The sequence below is a fragment of the Salmo salar genome, chromosome ssa10 (assembly GCF_905237065.1).
Source record: "Salmo salar chromosome ssa10, Ssal_v3.1, whole genome shotgun sequence".
Classification (NCBI taxonomy): domain Eukaryota; kingdom Metazoa; phylum Chordata; class Actinopteri; order Salmoniformes; family Salmonidae; genus Salmo; species Salmo salar.
Genome location: NC_059451.1, coordinates 70,176,494 through 70,196,566, shown reverse-complemented (window position 1 = coordinate 70,196,566; position 20,073 = coordinate 70,176,494). Strand labels below are relative to the sequence as shown.

The 20,073-nt window shown below is 41.6% G+C and overlaps 1 protein-coding gene across 1 annotated transcript in view; it reads left to right on the top strand.

Annotated features, from left to right (window-relative positions):
* The first annotated feature begins 1,790 nt into the window (after nt 1-1,790).
* snx33 (sorting nexin 33) overlaps nt 1,791-20,073 on the top strand; it is a 45,349-nt gene continuing 27,066 nt past the window's right edge. The window contains exon 1 of the mRNA XM_014124059.2: nt 1,791-4,478. Within this exon, the coding sequence (XP_013979534.2) occupies nt 3,056-4,478 (1,423 nt within the window). The 5' untranslated portion in view covers nt 1,791-3,055. The remainder of the gene's footprint in view (nt 4,479-20,073) is intronic.

Here is a 20,073-nt window from a genome sequence, read left to right as displayed (position 1 = left end):
AACAAATACAATACTCAAACTCAGACAGTTTTATCTCAATCTCCTCATTCAAAGACTTAATCATGGGCACTCTTACTGACAGTTGTGGCTGCTTTGCGTGATGTATTGTTTTCTCTACCTTCTTGTCCTTTGTGCTGTTGTCTGTGCTCAATAATGTTTGTACCATGTTGTGTTGCTACCATGTTGTTGTAATGTTGTGTTGCTACCATGCTGTGTTGTCATGTGTTACTGCCTTGCTATGTTGTTGTTTTAGGTCTCTCTTACGTAGTGTTGTGTTGTCTCTCTTGTTCTGATGTGTGTTTTGTCTTAATATATATATATATATATAAAAGAAAAAAGAATATATATATATATATATATATATATATAAAAGAATATATATATATATATATATATATATATATATTTCTTTTTCTTTTTAATCCCAGCCCCCGTCCCCACAGGAGGCCTTTGGCCTTTTGGTAGGCCGTCATTGTAAATAAGAATTTGTTCTTAACTGACTTGCCTTGTTAAATAAAGATTAAATAAATACAAAATTAAAAAATAGCCTATATGTAAATGTAGCATATGAAAATAATTGACTTATGAGAAAAGCATATTCATTTCTTCATGTTGTTATGTTTCTCATGCTGGGGGCAGTATAGAGCTGATTTCTTGCATTTCAGAGAATGGATAAAAGACCTCAATGAAGAAAAAAAAGTCCTCTTTTGTCACCTGTGTGAAGCTAGCCACAATAATGATTGTTCACGATAGTGGCTTTTGCGGTTCTCCTTCACAATAAAGGCCCCTCAATGAAAGTCATACAAACGGATACAAATTGTGGAACCATACCATATTTGGACTAGAAAACCCGAAACAGGCTTGGAATGTGAATAATTGTGTTCTGTGGGTAACACTGAGTTGACTCATACCCCATTTATTCCACAATCCATAGATAAGGCTGTACAGTGCAATATGAAGGTTAATACACACAATAGGCTGGATAGGAAGGTAGTTCCCCACAGTCAAAGTCCCACAATAAGAGCTACGACGCTAATATTTGCGTAAACTCATCACAATTTTGTTCTATGGGTGTCACTGTGTCGACTAATACCCCATTTCATGGATCCCCAATCCAAAGGTGTGAAATACAGTGAGCTCCAAAAGTATTGGGACGGTGACACATTTTTTTCTGTTTTGGCTTTGCACTCCAGCAATTTGGATTTGAAATGATACAATAATTATGAGGTTAAAGCGCAGACTGTCAGCATTAATTTGAGGATATTTTCATTATTTTGGAACCAAATACTTAACTTTTTAATACTTTAATACACATATAAGTGAATTTGTCCCAAAACTTTTAGTCCCATAAAATGGTGAGACTGTGTACAAAAAGTGCTATAATTGCTAAATGGTTCACCCGATATGGATGAAGATACCCTCAAATTAAAGCTGACAGTCTACACTTTAACCTCTGAGTGATTGTATCATTTAAAATCCAAAGTGCTGGAGTAGAGAGCCAAAACAACAAAACATGTGTCACTGTCCAAATACTTTTGTAGCCCCCAATGCAATTGAAGTTTAATACATCAGTGAGATTTCAACAGATTTTTGAATGTCAAATTAACTAATTATTGTCTTTTGTTGAATTTATATAATAACATTATAACCTTGTTTAGCATTATCTAGTCCAAATATGGCATGATTCCACTATTTGTATCTGTTTGCTTCACTTCCACTTGGGGACTTTTATTTTTTGCAGGCAAACTGTAAATTCCACTTGTGGCTAATCGTTATTGTGGTTAGCGTCACATAGGTTTTATTGTCCATGCCTAGCGTCATGGAAATAGTTACTTTGTTACAGAACGTATAGGAATAACCTCCAAGAAATAGTCTATGCTTTGCTTTAATCGCAGACCCTAATAATTTGCTAATAATGCTTCATCTTTTTTGTATTGAAGGAAACAGATCAAGATACACAAGAACCTGTTTAGCGGGGGAAATGGAGCAAGTCCAAGGAATGTCGATCAAGACCAGAATGCACTAGTCTGGGATATCATTACTCATCTCTCTCCGCGCTGAATGGTTTCTTCCACCCGGGGCACTTTGTCTTTGTGCTGGAAACAAAATATTTTGATAATGTTTGACCACGTCGGTGGGATGTACAGCAAGTCTGTGTTCGAGGACGTTATCACGCAAGGATAACAATCAAACTATTCTTCAGGATTACAACGAATAGACGAATGTTTGCAATTGCGTCTTGGTGAAAACGAGTTTTCGGATGAACCGGTGTGTCATTGCTGGTGTGATGCATGGACTGAGGAGTTACAAGTTGCGATAGCCAACAAGTTAAATTGCAGTTTCAAGTATCGAAGGTAAAGCTTGGATATCCTCAATAGAAACAAAGAAAACGTTTAGGCTAATGGGACATAAGGCTATCGATAGGAATATGGTATTGATGTAGTAGGCAGTGGGTGCATGGCATGTGGTATTAAGCAATTTATCCAGTTTGGAATTGATATTTGCAGTAAGAATACCAAAGTAAATAGCCCATATTCCTTGTTAATTGTATGTGTACAGGAATGGATTCTCACAACCACTGAAAACCATTTGCAATTCGATGTTACTGCTTTTGTATGCAGTCCACAGGCCTACTAAAAAGATGGACAAGATTCTTGGCACAGTATAGAAAACAACCCCGGACACTTGTGTAATCGAGTCGTAGATATACGCAGCTTGATACTGCACTAGATGTTTTTTTGGGGAGTAAAACCAGATATAGCACTAAGGTTATTATCGTGTTATAGTGCATGAGCACAGCTCAGTATTTATGCCATTTGACAGTTGTTGTGGCATTCCAGCACAATACCATTAGATTTACATAACTCTTTCACACCATTTCTTATTGATTCAAACAAGTGTTGGGTGACTACAGTTGAAATGAGCTGAAATAGTAGGGCTTTAGTTCAACAATTTAGACATCACCTATTTGCGTGTTAAAATGTTGTGCTCAAGGGTAGCAGCGTCACAATGGTTTTAGGCGGCGTGTGCATATGATTTTCATCAGAGAGTCAAAATGTCGATGAAAGGCAAGGCACTCTACACTTTCCAAAGTGAAAACAAAGAGGAGATCAGCATACAGGAGAATGAGGAACTGGTTATCTTTGACGATAACTCTGTAGATGGCTGGTTACAAGGGGAGAACAGTAAAGGACAGAGAGGTCTCTTCCCGGCCTCTTACGTGGAAGTAATCCGCCCTCGTTCCAACTCCAACCTGACAGACTGCTCCATAAGCCCGGTGGGTTCTCCAGGCAATGACTCCTCATATTTCCCCTCCGCCCCAAACACGCCCTTTCTCATGCAACAAGGTTACTATGACGACGATGATGATGACTGGGATGATTGGGATGACAGTTCCACAGTGGTGGACGATGATGGCCGCAGTGGCGCAAATGGACATTCCCATCAGAGCCCCCACTCCAACAACCCCAATGTCCACTATCGAGCCAAACCTTACATGGAGAGGCAGGACAGCATCTCCAGCTCGCGGAAGGGCAGTATGGTGGGCAGGAACTTGAACCGATTCTCCAGCTTTGTCCGCTCAGGAGTGGAAGCTTTTGTGTTGGGCGATGTGCCCATGAACGCTAAGATAGCGGAGTCGTACACCATTGAGATGGGCCCCAAAGGGCCTCAATGGAAAGAAAGCCCCACACCTTTCTCTTGCTCCATCGAGGACCCTACCAAGCAGACCAAGTTCAAAGGCATCAAGACCTACATATCGTACCGAGTGACCCCAAGCCACAATGCGAGGCCTGTGTACCGGCGTTACAAGCACTTCGACTGGTTGTACAACCGTCTACTGCACAAGTTCACCGTCATCTCCGTGCCCCACCTGCCCGAGAAACAGGCAACAGGGCGCTTCGAAGAGGACTTCATCGAGAAGCGCAAGAGGCGGCTAATCCTCTGGATGGACCACATGACCAGCCACCCGGTCCTGTCGCAGTACGAGGGCTTCGAGCACTTCCTCATGTGCGCCGACGACAAGCAGTGGAAGCTGGGCAAACGGCGTGCAGAGAAGGACGAGATGATGGGCGCGAACTTCATGCTCACCTTCCAGATCCCAAATGAGCACCAGGACCTGCAGGATGTGGAGGAACGTGTGGACTCCTTCAAGTCCTTTGCCAAGAAAATGGATGACAGCGTCATGCAGCTTACGCATGTGACCTCAGAACTGGTGCGGAAGCACCTCGGAGGCTTCCGGAAGGAATTTCAGCGGCTGGGGAACGCCTTCCAGAACGTCAGTCAGGCATTCATGCTGGACCCTCCCCACTGCTCGGACGCCCTCAACACCGCCATCTCCCACACGGGACGTACTTACGAGAACATTGGGGAAATGTTTGCGGAGCAACCTAAGTATGACCTCTTCCACATGCTGGACAAACTGTCACTCTACCAGGGCCTACTCGCCAACTTCCCGGACATTATTCATCTACAGAAAGGTAATGTACACTCCCCTTATCATGTGCTCATTAGTGTTAGACCTAGAGTCTAATAGCTTGTCCTAGAGATGAATCTTCAACTCATTGCATTGCGTCACATGGAAACAAAGCCTCAGTATCACTCTTGTGATAACTGTTATAACTAAGTTTGGCCCATATTGATATGTTATAAGTGATCATGCATTACCACAACAGCTGGCAAATCAGTAGGGCAACTCTTACGAAGCACTGACAGATAGCGGTCCAGAATTCTATAAACTAATTATTTCCGGTCGCCATACAACACATCTGTTGTTAATCACATTGACAGGAGGAAAAATGGAAAAGTGGAAAAAATGTGACACCGCTGTTAGAATCATTCAACGTTCATCGTTAAGATTTGATTCCAAATGTACAGTGGTTCATTACTGGATGACATTCAGCCATCTTCTTACTCAGAAATCAAGGGTTCCTTGATTGATGGACGCTGACAGTTCTATCAAACATGTCTTTGAGTTCTTCTCAAACGGTCTCTCTTAAATTCCGACCAGTTCTACTACTCTGTCACTATGGTAAATGGAAAGAATTTAAGTACCCCCATGCCATTCCTTAGCTGCATGTAGAGGAACTTTCAACACTGTGTACAGTGGTACTAAAGTACTCAATCACACTGTACATTTTAAAGTCCACTGGGTTTTCAAATAATTGTGTAACATCCGCTACTTCCTCTCATTAAAAACACCAGTGCAGGGAAGGCTGGAAGAAAGTTCCATCACATCAACAGAGGAACAGCTATCTTGTAAGCATTCCATCTTTGATAGTACACATCCACTACCACCAGATACACCATTTTCAAAAAGATAAAACTGCTTTGAAGTTCCTTGCAATGTAGGGCTGGGCGATATTTTTCAAATGTTTGTCGGTATGATGATATTTGAGGGTATTTTATGTTTTTGAATAATAAAAGTTCTAAATTTGCTTTATGAGTTGTGCGTGACCCTAGGGTGGCAACCCATACATTCTAAGTGATTTATATTGACCTTATATTCTTTGGCTACATTAAATGTTTTTTTTTTCTCTTACTTCATGTAGATAACATTCATCTCTGATTTAGAAGATACTGTTGCACAAACAACATGCTGATTTAGGCCTACACCAGCACTGGTATCAGGCGATATTAGCTAGCTATGTTTGCTCTCAGTAAATCAAGGATATTCAACTATATTCTTATGGGGGCCAGATATAAAAAAGGTTATATACAGGGGGGCCAGACATTTTCTACATGGGATTACTTTACCTAAGACCGGGTATAAAAAAACTATGCACAAACACAATTATAATCTTATAAAGCACTTTTATTAAAATTAAATGTCGCTAAAAGTTCATTTTAAGGGCTTTAAGATTAGCATAATTCAGTGTATCAAATTGTTTAAATAATGGAACACATTTGTACTTATAACACAGTTGAACAGCATCACATTAATTTCCACTCTCTTGTCTGTTTCAAATACATAGCTTCATCATTTGTTTTATTTACACATAGGAAACCTTTTTATGCATGGCATATCTCAGTTGACCAGCATCACATTCTGTTCTATGTTCTATTTCTTTATTATTTCATCATCTCTGTCTTGTTGTGTTGTCTTTTTACACATAGAAACCTTTTATGCATGGCATATCTCAGTTGACTATCTTTTGTGGAGAAGTTACTCTCTGTGGGGACTTAAACTCACCAAATCTTATTGCAAAGTTAGATTTCAGTTTATCTAAAAACTCTGACATCACCAGAGTGATCTGTACTGAGGATGACTGAATGTACAGTTGAAGTCGGAAGTTTTCATACACTTTAGCCAAATACATTTAAACTCCGGTTTTTTTTTTTTACAATTCCTGACATTTAATCCTAGTAAAAATTCCCTGTTTTTGGTCAGTTAGGATCACCACTTTTATTTTATGAAAGTGAAATGTCAGAATAATAGTCGAGAGAAGGATTTATTTCAGCTTTTATTTCTTTCATCACATTCCCAGTAGGTCAGGAGTTTACATACACTAAGTTGACCATGCGATTATGTTAGGTCAGCGCCTAGCCACAAAAAAACATACAGCCATTTTCCAAAGAAGGAGAGGTGTCACAAAAGTCAGAAATAGCATTAAAATGAATCACTAACCTTTGATGATCTTCATCCGGTGGCACTCCCAGGACTCCATGTTAGACAATAAATGTTTGTTTTGTTCGATAAAGTTAATCTTTATGTCCAAAACCCTCATTTGAAATTGGCGTGTTATGTTCAGAAATGCATTGTCTCAAACAAACATCCGGTGAAAATGCAGAGAGCCACATCAAATTACAGAAATACTCATCATAAACATTTATATAAGATACAAGTGTTATACATACGATTCAAGATACACTTCTTGTTAATCCAGCTGCTGTGTCCGATTTCAAAAAGGCTTTACGGCTAAAGCACACCATGCGATTATGTTAGGTCAGCGCCTAGCCACAAAAACCATACAGCCATTTTCCAACCAAGGAGAGGTGTCACAAAAGTCAGAAATAGCATTAAAATGAATCACTTACCTTTGATGATCTTCATCTGATGGCACTCCCAGGTCTCCATGTTAGACAATAAATGTTCGTTTTGTTCAATAAAGTTAATCTTTATGTCCAAATACCTCCTTTTTGTTCATGCGTTTAGTTTACTATTCCAAATGTACAAGGCGCAGGCGCTAAGTCCAGACGAAAAGTCAAAAAAGTTCCATTACAGTTTGTAGAAACATGTCAAACGATGTATAGAATCATTCTTTAGGATGTTTTTATCATAAATCTTCAATAATATTCCAACCGGACAATTCCTTTGTCTTTAAAAATGAAAGGGAACAGAGCTCGTGCTCACGGCCGTGCGCGTGACTAAACTAAAGGCTTTCAGCCAGACCACTGGTTCCAACAGCTCTTATTCGCTCCCCTTTTACAATAGAAGCCTGAAACAAAGACTGTTGACATCTAGTGGAAGCCTTAGGAAGTGCAATCTGACCCCACAGACACTGGATATTCAATAGGCATTCACTTGAAAACTACAAACCTCAGAATTCCCACTTCCTGGTTGGATTTTTCTCAGGATTTCGCCTGCCATATGAGTTCTGTTATACCCACATACATTATTTTAACAGTTTTGGAAACTTTAGAGTGTTTTCTATCCAAATCTACTAATTATATGCATATTCTAGCTTCTGGGCCTGAGTAACAGGCAGTTTACTCTGGGCACGCTTTTCATCCAAACTTCCCAATGCTGCCCCCTATCCATAAAGAGTTGTTAATCGGATAAAGTTTATGATTTCCATTAAGCGCAAAGTATGCTCTGGTGTATCGGGCAGTGTAGTGATCTCATCTGCAGTGAATAGCTGAATAGCCCTGACATACATTTATTAGCTAGTTAGCTAGCTAGCCAGCTAACTAGCGATGAGCATTAGGGGTGAACACGATTTATTCTGGCTACTACTTGCTAAAAAAAGACAAACTAGCTGTTTGCAGACAGTAAGACACAAACTAATAGTGTAATGGTAGAATGCTTGTGGATTTATGTTAAGAAGCAGAGTTGAAAGCAGCATCATTGTCGTCAACATATTGTTGCATCTGCTGCATTGGCCAAGCAGACTGAAGAGTGAATGGTTGGCAACGGATCTCATGGTTGAGCAAGAACAACTTCGCTCCTTGAGTGACAGGGGGTGCGGCTTGGTGAGAGAGAAGGAGAGAGATGACTCAAGTAGCGTAGTAAACTATAAAAATGTACAGGTGTATCACATTTAATATTGATGGGGCAAATATATTGATACAGTTACATATCGGGATATTATTTTTGACGATATATCGAATCATTTGGACAATATTGCAATATATGTTTTTGCGCTAGTTGACTGTACCTGCACCAAAACTCCAGTATTTTTCCTTCGTAGCTTGTTCTGTATCTTTTTAAATAGGGAGCCAATTCAGCACTTTTATTTCCATGACCGCTTTCTCATGACCGCTTTCTCATGACCGCTTTCTCATGACCGCTTTCTCATGACTGTCTCTTGTCCCTCGGCAGCAGACAAATATGACCCGTTTCAGGAAGCTAGGCGTATGTCGCGGGTCACTACTTGACAGTAGAGCCGTTTGAACATAAAAAACTTTTTTTTTATCAAAACGTTCTCGAACATGTGAACTTTCATGTGCCTTAATAACAAACTTGTTATTAAATACGAATAAAATTGTTAAATTACGAGCCTAGTTGGTTTAGCCACAGAAAAAGGAAGCAACCTTCCTGCTAACCATGATTGGCTGAGATAATGAGTGGGCTGGACATGCCGAGATGAGTTTGGATTGGTCTGCCATATAGCACGCTTCTGTCGATTATTTACAAAATAGTCAAAATTGCTGGAGTGAAATGAAAAAAATAACTTGTTTAAAAAAATGTGAACCCCCCATATGGTGTGTGCATATGTATTCACCCCTTTGCTATGAAGCCCCTAAATAAGATCTGGTGCAACCAATTACCTTCGGAAGTCACATAATTAGTTAAATAAAGTCCACCTGTGTGAAATCTAAGTGTCACATGATCTGTCACATGATCTCAGTATATATACACCTGTTCTGAATGGCCCCAGAGTCTGCAACACCACTAAGCAAGGGGCACCATCAAGCAAGCGGAACCATTAAAACCAATGAGCTCTCCAAACAGGTCAGGGACAAAGTTGTGGAGAAGTACAGATCAGGGTTTGGTTATAAAAAAAATATCAGAAACTTTGAACATCCCACGGAGCACCATTAAATCCACTCTTAAAAAATGGAAAGAACATGGCACCACAACAAACCTGCCAAGAGAGGGCCTTCCACCAAAACTCACGGACCAGGCCAGGAGGGCATTAATCAGAGCGGCAACAAAGAGACCAAAGATAACCCTGAAGCGGAGATTGGAGTATCTGTCCATAGGACCACTTTAAGCCATACACTCCACAGAGCTGGGCTTTACGGAAGAGTGGCCAGAAAAAAGCCATTGCTTAAAGAACAAAATAAGCAAACATGTTTGGTGTTTGTCAGAAGGCATGTGGGAGACTCCCCAAACATATGGGAAGGCACTCTGGTCAGATGAGACTAAAATTGAGCTTTTTGGCCATCAAAGATAACGCTATGTCTGGCACAAACCCAACACCTCTCATCACCCCGAGAACATACCCTCGTAAAACTGACCATCCTACCAATCCTCGACTTCGGCGATGTCATTTACAAAATAGCCTCCAATACCCTACTCAACAAGCTGGATGCAGTCTATCACAGTGCCATCCGTTTTGTCACCAAAGCCCCATATACTACCCACCACTGCGACCTGTACGCTCTCGTTGGCTGGCCTTCGCTTCATAATCGTCACCAAACACATTGGCTCCAGGCCATCTACAAGACCCTGCTAGGTAAAGTCCCCCCTTATCTCCGCTCACTGGTCACCATAGCAGCACCCACCTGTAGCACGTGCTCCAGCAGGTATATCTCTCTGGTCACCCCTAAAGCCAACTCCTCCTTTGGTCGTCTCTCCTTCCAGTTCTCTGCTGCCAATGACTGGAACGAACTACAAAAATCTCTGAAACTGGAAACACTTATCTCCCTCACTAGCTTTAAGCACCAGCTGTCAGAGCAGCTCACAGATCACTGCACCTGTACATAGCCCATCTATAATTTAGCCCAAACTACTACCTCTTCTCTACTGTATTTATTTATTTTATTTATTTTGCTCCTTTGCACCATATTATTTATATTTTAACTTTGAACTTTCTTCAAATAACAAATCTACCATTCCAGTGTTTTACTTGCTATACTGTATTTACTCTGCCACCATGGCCTTTTTTGCCTTTACCTCCCTTATCTCACATCATTTGCTCACATTGTATATAGTCTTATCTTTCTACTGTATCATTGATTGTATGTTGTTTTACTCCATGTGTAACTCTGTGTTTTTGTATGTTGTCGAACTGCTTTGCTTTATCTTGGCCAGGTCGCAATTGTAAATGAGAACTTGTTCTCAACTTGCCTACCTGGTTAAATAAAGGTAAAAAAACCCAAAAAAACACCATCCCCACAGTGAAGCATGATGGTGGCAGCTTCATGCTGTGTGGATGTTTTTCATCAGTAGGGACTGGGAAACTGGTCAGAATTGAAGGAATGATGGATGGCGCTAAATACAGGGAAATTCTTGAGGGAAACCTGTTTCAGTCTTCCAGAGATTTGAGCCTGGGATGGAGGTTCACCTTCCAGCAGGACAATGACCCTAAGCATAGTGCTAAAGCAACACTTGAGTGGTTTAAGGGGAAACATTTAAATGACCTTGGAATGGCCTCATCAAAACCCAGACCTCAATCCAATTGAGAATCTGTGGAGTGACTTAAAAATTGATGTACACCAGCTGAACCCATCCAACTTGAAGGAGCTGTAGCGGTTTTGCCTTGAAGAATGGGCAAAAATCCCAGTGGCTAGATGTGCCAAGCTTATAGATACATACCCCAAGAGACTAGCAGTTGTAGTTGCTACAGAAGGTGGCTACAAAGTATTGAGGAAGGGTGAATAGTTATACTTTTTTGTCTTATTTCTTGTTTGTTTCACAATAAAAAATATTTTGCACCTTCAAAGTGGTAGGCATGTTTGTAAATCAAATGATACAACCCCCCAAACAATACATTTTAATTCCAGGTTGTAAGGCAACAAAATAGGAAAAATGCCAAGGAGGGTGAATACTTTCGCAAGCCATTGTATGTCTAGGTAATCCTGTCTAACGCAGCTTTTAAAAAGAATGTATCGTGTAGTGAAACTGCGTAAATGTTGCTCTCCACTTTCTGGAGGACCAAGTTTTGAAATCAGTGAAATTTGAGTGTGATAGCTAAGGAGATCGAGAAAACACCTGTCTCCGGATTACATCTTCAAACTAAGGGCAACCATGGCATCTGACTGGAAACGCGTCCATCCATGAATGATGTATACGGGTAAAATAGTCTAGCTAGCTACATTTTCAGATATTACACATTTCTACGGGGTTTCATTTCAAGTTAGTGTACTGTTAGCTAGCTTGCTAACGTTAGCTGGCTGGCTCGCTAGCTAACGTTACGTGTATGATCTTATTATTCATATCTCGGAGCCATTTTCTTGGTTAGCTATAGCCTAATGTTAGCTAGCTAACATTGAACCTAGTTGGTTAGCTAGCTACCTGCAGATTCATGCAGGGCAGTACTGTCATGAGTTGGGATTATGGTTCATTGTTTACCTAGCTAGCTAGCAACATGTCTTAACAAAAGACTCCACTATGCAAGTAACCATTTCGGGTGAATTCGTAAATTCAGTCTGGCCATCAGAGCACTCTCGTCTTAGTGTGCCAGAGCGCAGAATAACTGAATTTACGAACGCTCAACACCCATAGAATATGGCCGGTGTCAGGAAACGTTGGCAAAAAAGCGTAATTAAAATGTTGCCTGCAGCACAGTTACCAACAGTCACAGTCACCAACGCTCTGGATAACATGAAAACAGCCTAACCAGCTCTGCTAGGGCGAGTCAAATGGTTAGAATGGGGTGTTCTGTCTTTTGTGTCTGGAAGTAGAAAGCAAGCAAGCCAATGTTAGTCAGTTAACTTGGGTGCTTGACTACCGTTGTGAGGTCAGAACGTTCTGATCAACCCTACTCACCGGCCAGAGCGTCCTGTGTGCGCTGTGATCGCTCCGAGAGTGAAACGCTCTGAATTTACGAACAGACAATCTGACAGCACATTTGCAGTCACCAACACTCTGTATAATATAACAGCCTAACCAGCTCTGCTAGGGTGAGTTATGTTCAGTGAGCTGTTCTCTCATTTGTGTCTGGAAGTAGCTAGCAAGTTGGCTTGGGTGCTTGACTGCTGTTGTTGGTACAGAACGCTTGGATCAACCCTTAAAGAGATGGGTGGGGCTAAAGCTTAAGAGGGTGTGAACGATGCTGAATGGGTGTAGACAAGAAGGGCTCTCCAGTAGTAGTACCAAAATATTCAAAGGCCATTTTCTCAAACGTTTATCAACTTTCAAAGCAGAATTACTTTCCCATTGTTCCTCAACTGTAGTGTATGATATACCATTTTGTCACTGAGTCTCTACTATTATCTAATGTAAAAAAACAACACAATTTCAATTTTTGATACGTAAGACCGATTGAGCCAGTCGGTCACAAATGGTAAGCAATATGTTTGGAACATTGAATCTTAATAAAATCACAGTATCGAATTTAAATTCGGAAAGTATTCAGACCCCTTGACTTTTTCCACATTTTGTTACCTTACAGCCTTATTCTAAAACTGATTTAAATAGTTTTTTCCCCCTCATCAATCTACACACAAAACCCCATAATGACAAATCAAAAACAGGTTTTTAGACATTTTTGCTGATTTATTCAAAATACAAATCATGTCCAATCAATTAAATTTACCACAGGTGGACTCCAATTAAGCTGTAGAAATATCTCAAGGATGATCAGTGGAAACAGGATGCACCTGAGCGCAATTTCGAGTCTCATAACAAAGGTTCTGAATACTTCTAAAATTTCTAAAAACCTGTTTTCGCTTTGTCATTATGGGGTATTGTGTGTAGATTGATGGGGGAAAAATATATTTAATACATTTTAGAATAAGGCTGTAACGTAACAAAATGTGGGAAAAGTGAAGGGGTCTGAATACTTTCCGTATAGAATCGTGAGAATTGCAATACATATCATATCGGCACCAAAGTATCATGATATAATTTTGTGAGTCCCTGGCAATTTCCATCCCTAACATTTAACAAACCAAACATTAATTATCTTAATTAATTTGTTTATTTTATTTACTTTCAAGTACTACTTTTCTGCAGTGTGGGTTTCATATGATGCAGTATCGTTGGTTATGTAGAACTTAGGCTACCCGTACGTGTTTCTACCCCCTAACTGCCAAAATTAAGGAAACACCAACATAAAGTGTCTTAATAGGGCGTTGGGACACCACGAGCCACGAGAACATATTTAATGTGCCTTGGCATAGTACAAGTGTCTGGAAATCAGTTGGAGGGATGCGACACCATTATTCCACAATTTGTTGTTTTGTTGATGGTCGTGGAAAACGCAGTCCTGGGCGCCGCTCCAGAATCACCCATAACATGCTGACCATACTGCTCGCGTCACATGCCAATCGCCATATGCTAATCGCCATATGCTAATCGCCATATGCCAATCGCCATATAAAGTCCAAAGAAGAAAAACCCTGGAAGGAGGAGAGATGACTAGAAACGATTCGGTTGACCGTTTTATGTGTGGATTAATTGTCAGAGTAGATGACTTTGTGCATTTCAGGTAAAATAACAACTCAACGTTTATATCCCAGGACAAATTAGCTAGCAACAGCAAGCTAGCTAAATAGGACAAATTAGCTAGCAACTGCAAGCTAGCTAGCTAAATTACCATAAATGTTTAATGCTTTTCGTCCTGTCCTCAAATTAATATAATTGGTTTGGGCTTTGTGTTCAATTGGGTTGAAATCTGGTTGCTTATATAGTTCAAGCTCCAGCTAGCTAGCTGTATTGCATGGATTTAATAGACGTTGCTAGCAGCCTAGCTCTGTAAGTCAAGACAAAGGAATGTAATGGTCCAGGCAGAGAGTCTAGCAGCCAGGAGCTGTGATGACTGTGAATCTGCTTAGTCATCACAGCTCCTGGCTGCTAGAGTCTCTGCCTGGTCTCCTAGCAGTTAAAGGGATGGTACTAGCTTTAGACTACATTTCAAAGACAAAAGTAAGTAAAGGAGTAATATATATTATCTATGAAATGACTCCAGGCATAAGTGACATAAGCGGTCACTTGGGGCCCGCGGTCGCTTGGGGCCCCAGGCCACTAAGGGACCCCCAACGCCAACCAAATATTATTATAATTATTTTTAGTAACTCAGTCGGGGTCTCAATTTACTGTTGAGATTTAGAATAGGAGAATACAGAAGGTCTTCTCACTTAGGGCTCCCAACCAAATCTTGCTTAGGGCCCCCAAAAGGCTAGAGCCAGCCCTGCTATGTTATGTCCCTTAATGGTACAGTGAGGTGTAAGAAATACAGCTTTTAGTGTTAATGCAAAAGGTGATATTCAATATGCCCTGCCCCATACAATGCGAAGGATCATTCATCTTCTTTGGATGCATTGAAAGGGTTGATACGCCTAGAACATGCTTAGGCACAGCTGATGCATTTGCTATGGCCTACAACTTTGACGTGTCTGTATCTGTCATAAGGGTGGTGCGGTATTTGAGCAAGACAGTCAAACGACCAGCATACCAAGGCCATACTTCAGTTCTCAAACAACCCACATCAGGTGATGGAAGGGGGAGGGACCTCCAGCACAGGAAGCCACGTTTCTCTTACTTGTGCAAGGTAAATAAGGGCGTTGCAATATTAAGCAAACAATAGCAAAGAAATCACATCTGCACCACACCCTTAATTGTACATCAATTGAAAGCCATTGAAAATGTCACAGAGATATAGCATTATGTTAGAGACCAATGGTCATATTGATTCAACTGCAAATATTGGAAATACAAATATAAGCCCACTCGTGAAAAATGTGGCTGACCATTGAATGACCTTGGCCCAATGACTTAAAAATGTAGTTCTAGCATAGTCAGTACAGTAAATTTAATAATTCCACTTCCTCTCAGCTCAGTGTACTCTCATTACCTAGCTGAAGGCAAGGCACATAGACACATCATATCATTGTTGGTGATGTGGACTACAGGGAAAAGAGGACGCCCCCATTCTCATAGAAGGGGCTGTAGTGGAGCAGGTTGAGAGCTTCAAGTTCCTTGGTGTCCACATCACCAACAAACTAACATGGTCCAAGCACACCAAGACAGTCGTGAAGAGGGCACGACTAAACCTATTCCCTCTCAGGAGACTGAAAAGATTTGGCATGGGTCCTCAGATCCTCAAAAGCTTCTACAGCTGCCCAATCGAGAGCATCCTGGCTGGTTGCATCACTGCCTTGTACGGCAACTGCTCGGCCTCCGACCGCGAGGTACTACAGAGGGTAGTGCGTACGGCCCAGTACATCACTGGGGACAAAGCTTCCTGCCATCCAGGACCTCTATACCAGGCGGTGTCAGAGGAAGGCCCTACAAATTGTCAAAGACTCCAGCCACCCTAGTCATAGACTGCTCTCTCTGCTACTGCACAGCAAGCGGTACCGGAGCGCCAAGTCTAGGTCCAAGAGGCTTCTGAACAGCTTCTACCCCAAGCCATAAGTCTCATGAACATCTAATCAAATGGCTACCCAGACTATTTGCATTGCCCCCCCCCCCTTTTTTTTACACCGCTGCTACTCTGTGTTGTTATCATCTATGCATAGTCACTTTAATAACTCTACCTACATGTACAGTATATATTACTTCGACTAACCGGTGCCCCCACACATTGACTCTGTACCGGTACCCCCCTGTATATAGTCTCACTATTGTTATTCTACTGCTGCTCTTTAATTACTTGTTACTTTTATTTCTTATTCTTTGTATTTTTTTTCACTTCTTATGGCTCAAATCCCGTTAACGGGATCGATTTGACAACATCCGGTGAAATGGCAGAGCGCCAAATTCAAATTAAATTACTATAAATATTAAACTTTCATGAAATCACACATGCAATACACCAAATTAAAGCTACACTTGTTGTTAATCCAGCCAACATGTCAGATTTCAAAAAGGCTTTACGTCGAAAGCAAACCATGCGATTATCTCAGGATAGCACCCCACCAAACAAACACAGACAATCATAATTCAACCCGCCAGGGGCGACACGAAACTCAGAAATAAAGCTATAATTCATGTCTTACCTTTGACGAGCTTCTTCTGTTGGCACTCCAATATGTCCCATAAACATCAGAAATGGTCCTTTTGTTCGATTAATTCCGTCGTTATATATCCAAAATGTCCATTTATTTGGCGCGTTTGATCCAGAAAAACACCAGTTCCAACTCGCGCAACATGACTACAAAATATCTCATAAGTTACCTGTAATCTTTGTCCAAACATTTCAAACAACTTTCCTAATACAACTTTAGGTATTTTTTAACATAAATAATCAATAACATTTAAGACGGGATAAATGGTGTTCAATACCGGAGGAAAACAAAGTGGAGCGTGCTTTCAGGTCACGCGCCTCAACCACAACAGTACACTTCACTCGACACTCGTTCTGGACAGGGCTACTAATTCATTACACAAAGGAAAAACATCAACCAATTTCTGAAGACTGTTGACATCCAGTGGAAGCAATAGGAACTGCAAGCAACTGCCTAAATTCCCCATAACTGCCTAGATTCCCCATGAAAAGCCATTGAAAAGAGTTTGACCTCAATTTGTTTTTTTTCCTGGATGGTTTGTCCTCGGGGTTTCGCCTGCCAAATAAGTTCTGTTATACTCACAGACATCATTCAAACAGTTTTAGAAGTGTTTTCCATCCAAATCTACTAATAACATGCATATCCTAGCGTCTGGGCCTGAGTAGCAGGCAGTTTACTTTGGGCACGCTTTTCATCCGGACGTGAAAATACCGCCCCCTAGCCTAGAGAAGTTAAACTGCACTGTTGGTTAGGGGCTTGTAAGTAAGCATTTCATTGTAAGGTCTACTACACCTGTTGTATTCGGCGCATGAGACCAATAACATTTTATTTTATTAGATATCTAAGAATATATATTCCCAAAATATATTTGAGGGTTACGTCACATTTTGAATCAATAACTATAGACATATTTTCTTTACCAACATGGAGTGTTGAGTTTACTGACTTGACGGTCAGTTGAAGCATCCCAGCTTAGCCCGAGAGCTTTCCTCGAAGTCACTTGTGTTCCTCTGAATTGGATCCAGCTGTGACAACATACCAAACACACACAAAACCTGGGTTCAACTCTTCCTCTAAAGTTCACATCCTATCCTCTCATCACAGCTCTCTCCTGCCCACTCCCTAACATAGAGTAATGAACACTGTTTGAACTGTGATATTGGTAGATGACTGGATGTGTGAACTCATGAAATATCACTGCATACTCGGTCGGGTGTGGTGTGAGCTACATATGGCATTGATAACGCATGGCTGGGTAGGAAAGGCTAGAGAGGGTCTAGGTATAAATCAAATAGCTAGCTGTTTTTCAGGGTGTTTGCCAGATTTCTCTCTTTCTCTACAGTGTATTCGCAAAGTATTCAGACCCTTTCCCTTTTTCTACATTTTGTTACATTACAACCTTATTCTTAAATGGATTAAATAGTTTTTTTCTCTCGTCAATCTACACACAATACCCCATAATGACAAAGCAAAAACAGGTTTTTAGAAATGTATGTACATTTATTAAAAATGAAACATCACATTTACATAAGTATTCAGACCCTTTACTCAGTACTTTGTTGAAGAACCTTTGGCAGCAATTACAGCCTCAAGTCTTCTTGGGTATGATGCTAAGCTTGGCACACCTGTATTTGTGGAGTTTCTCCCATTCTTCTCTGCAGATCCTCTCAAGCTCTGTCAGGTTGGATGGGGAGTGTGGCTGCACAGCTATTTTCAGGTCTCTCCAGAGATGTTTGATCGGGTTCAAGTCCGGGCTCTGGCTGGGCCACTCAAGGACATTCAGCGACTTGTCCCGAAGCCACTCCTGCGTTATCTTGGCTGTGTGCTTAGGGTTGTTGTCCTGTTGGAAGGTGAACCTTTGCCCCAGTCTGAAGTCCTGAGTGCTCTGGAGTAGGTTTTCATCAAGGATCTGTCTGTACTTTGCTCCGTTCCTCTTTCTCTCGATCCTGACTAGTCTCCCAGTCCCAGCATGATGCTGCCACCACCATGCTTCACCATAGTGATGGTGCCAGGTTTCCTCCAGACGTGACGCTTGGCATTCAGGTCAAAGAGTTCAATATTGGTTTCATCAGACCAGAGAATCTTGTTTCTCATGTTTTAAGAGTCCTTTGGTGCCTTTTGGCAAACTCCAAGCGGGTTGTCATGTGCCTTTTACTGAGGAGTGGCTTCCGTCTGGCCACTCTACCATAAAGGCCTGATTGGTGGAGTGCTGCAGAGATAGTTGTCCTTCTGGAAGGTTCTCCTATCTCCACAGAGGAAATCTTGAGCTCTGTCAAAGTGACCATTGGGTGACCAAGGCCATTCTCCCCTGATTGCTCAGTTTGGCCGGGCGGCCAGCTCTAGGAAGAGTCTTGGTGGTTCCAAACTTCTCCCATTTAAGAATGATGGAGGTCACTGTGTTCTTGGGGACCTTCAATGCTGCAGAAATGTTTTGTTACCCTTTCCCAGATCTGTGCCTCGACACAATCCTATATCGCTCTACGGACAATTCCTTTGACCTCTCAGTCTGTCTTTCTATCTATCTTTACCTTTCTCTCCTCTTTCTTTCTCTCTCTCCCTTCCTTCTTTCTCTTGTTCCCTCTGTCTTTCACGCTCTTTCTCTTTCTCTCTGTCTCTCTCTTTCCCTTTCTCTTTGATGAATACCAGCCATCTCACTCAGATATCTAGGTCTTTCTAGACAGTCGGTCTGGATGGTTTCACTTACACATGAGTTAATCCAGTGTAGTCCCACAGAGGTGCTTTGAGCATTCGCCAACATTAATCCAATACTCATCCAATAGGTAGACCTCTATTGAAAGACTTGAATATGAATATACACTCACCGGCTAGTTTATTAAGTACACCCATCTAGTACCGGGTCGGACCCCCCTTTGCCTCCAGAACAGACTGAATTCTTTGGAGAATGGATTCTAGAAGTCGGAAACGTTCCACCGGGATGTTGGCCCATGCTGGCGTGATGGCATCACGCAGTTGCTGCAGATTGAACGGTGGTATGCCATCACCAGCAGCCTGTACCATTGACACCAGGTAGGATTGCTCTATGGACTCATGCTGCTTATGCCAAATCCTGACTCTGCCATCAGAATGATGCAACAGGAACTGGGATTCGTCAGACAGGTAATGTTTTTCCACTCCTCAATTGTCCAGTGTTGGCGATCGCGTGCCCACTGAAGCTGCTTCGTCTAGTTTTTAGCTGATAGGAGTGAATCCCGGTGTGGTCGTCTGCTGCAATAGCCCATCCGTGACAAGGATCAACGAGTTGTGCGTTCCGAGATGCTGTTCTGCACACCACTGTTGTACTGTGCCGTTATTTATCTGTTTGTGGCCTGTCTGTTAGCTTCCACAATTCTTGTAATTCTCCTTCGACCTCTCATCAACGAGCTGTTTTCACCCACAGGACTGCCCCTGACTGGATGTTTTTTTGTTTGTCGCACCATTCTCGATATACCCTAGACACTGTCAAGCGCGAAAAGCCCAGGAGGCTGGCCGTTTCTGAGATATTGAATCCGGCACACCTGGCACTGATGATCATACCACGCTCAAAGTCGCTTAAGTCACTAGTTTTGCCCATTTCAACATTCAATCGAATGTGTCGATGTCCGTCTGCCTGCCACGGCCACATGACTCACTGTCTGAAGGAGCACTACATTTTCATCATCAGTTAGTGCACTGAAATGGAAGACTGATGTATATGACACCGTACATGTCCCACCCACATGACATTATAGCTTACCA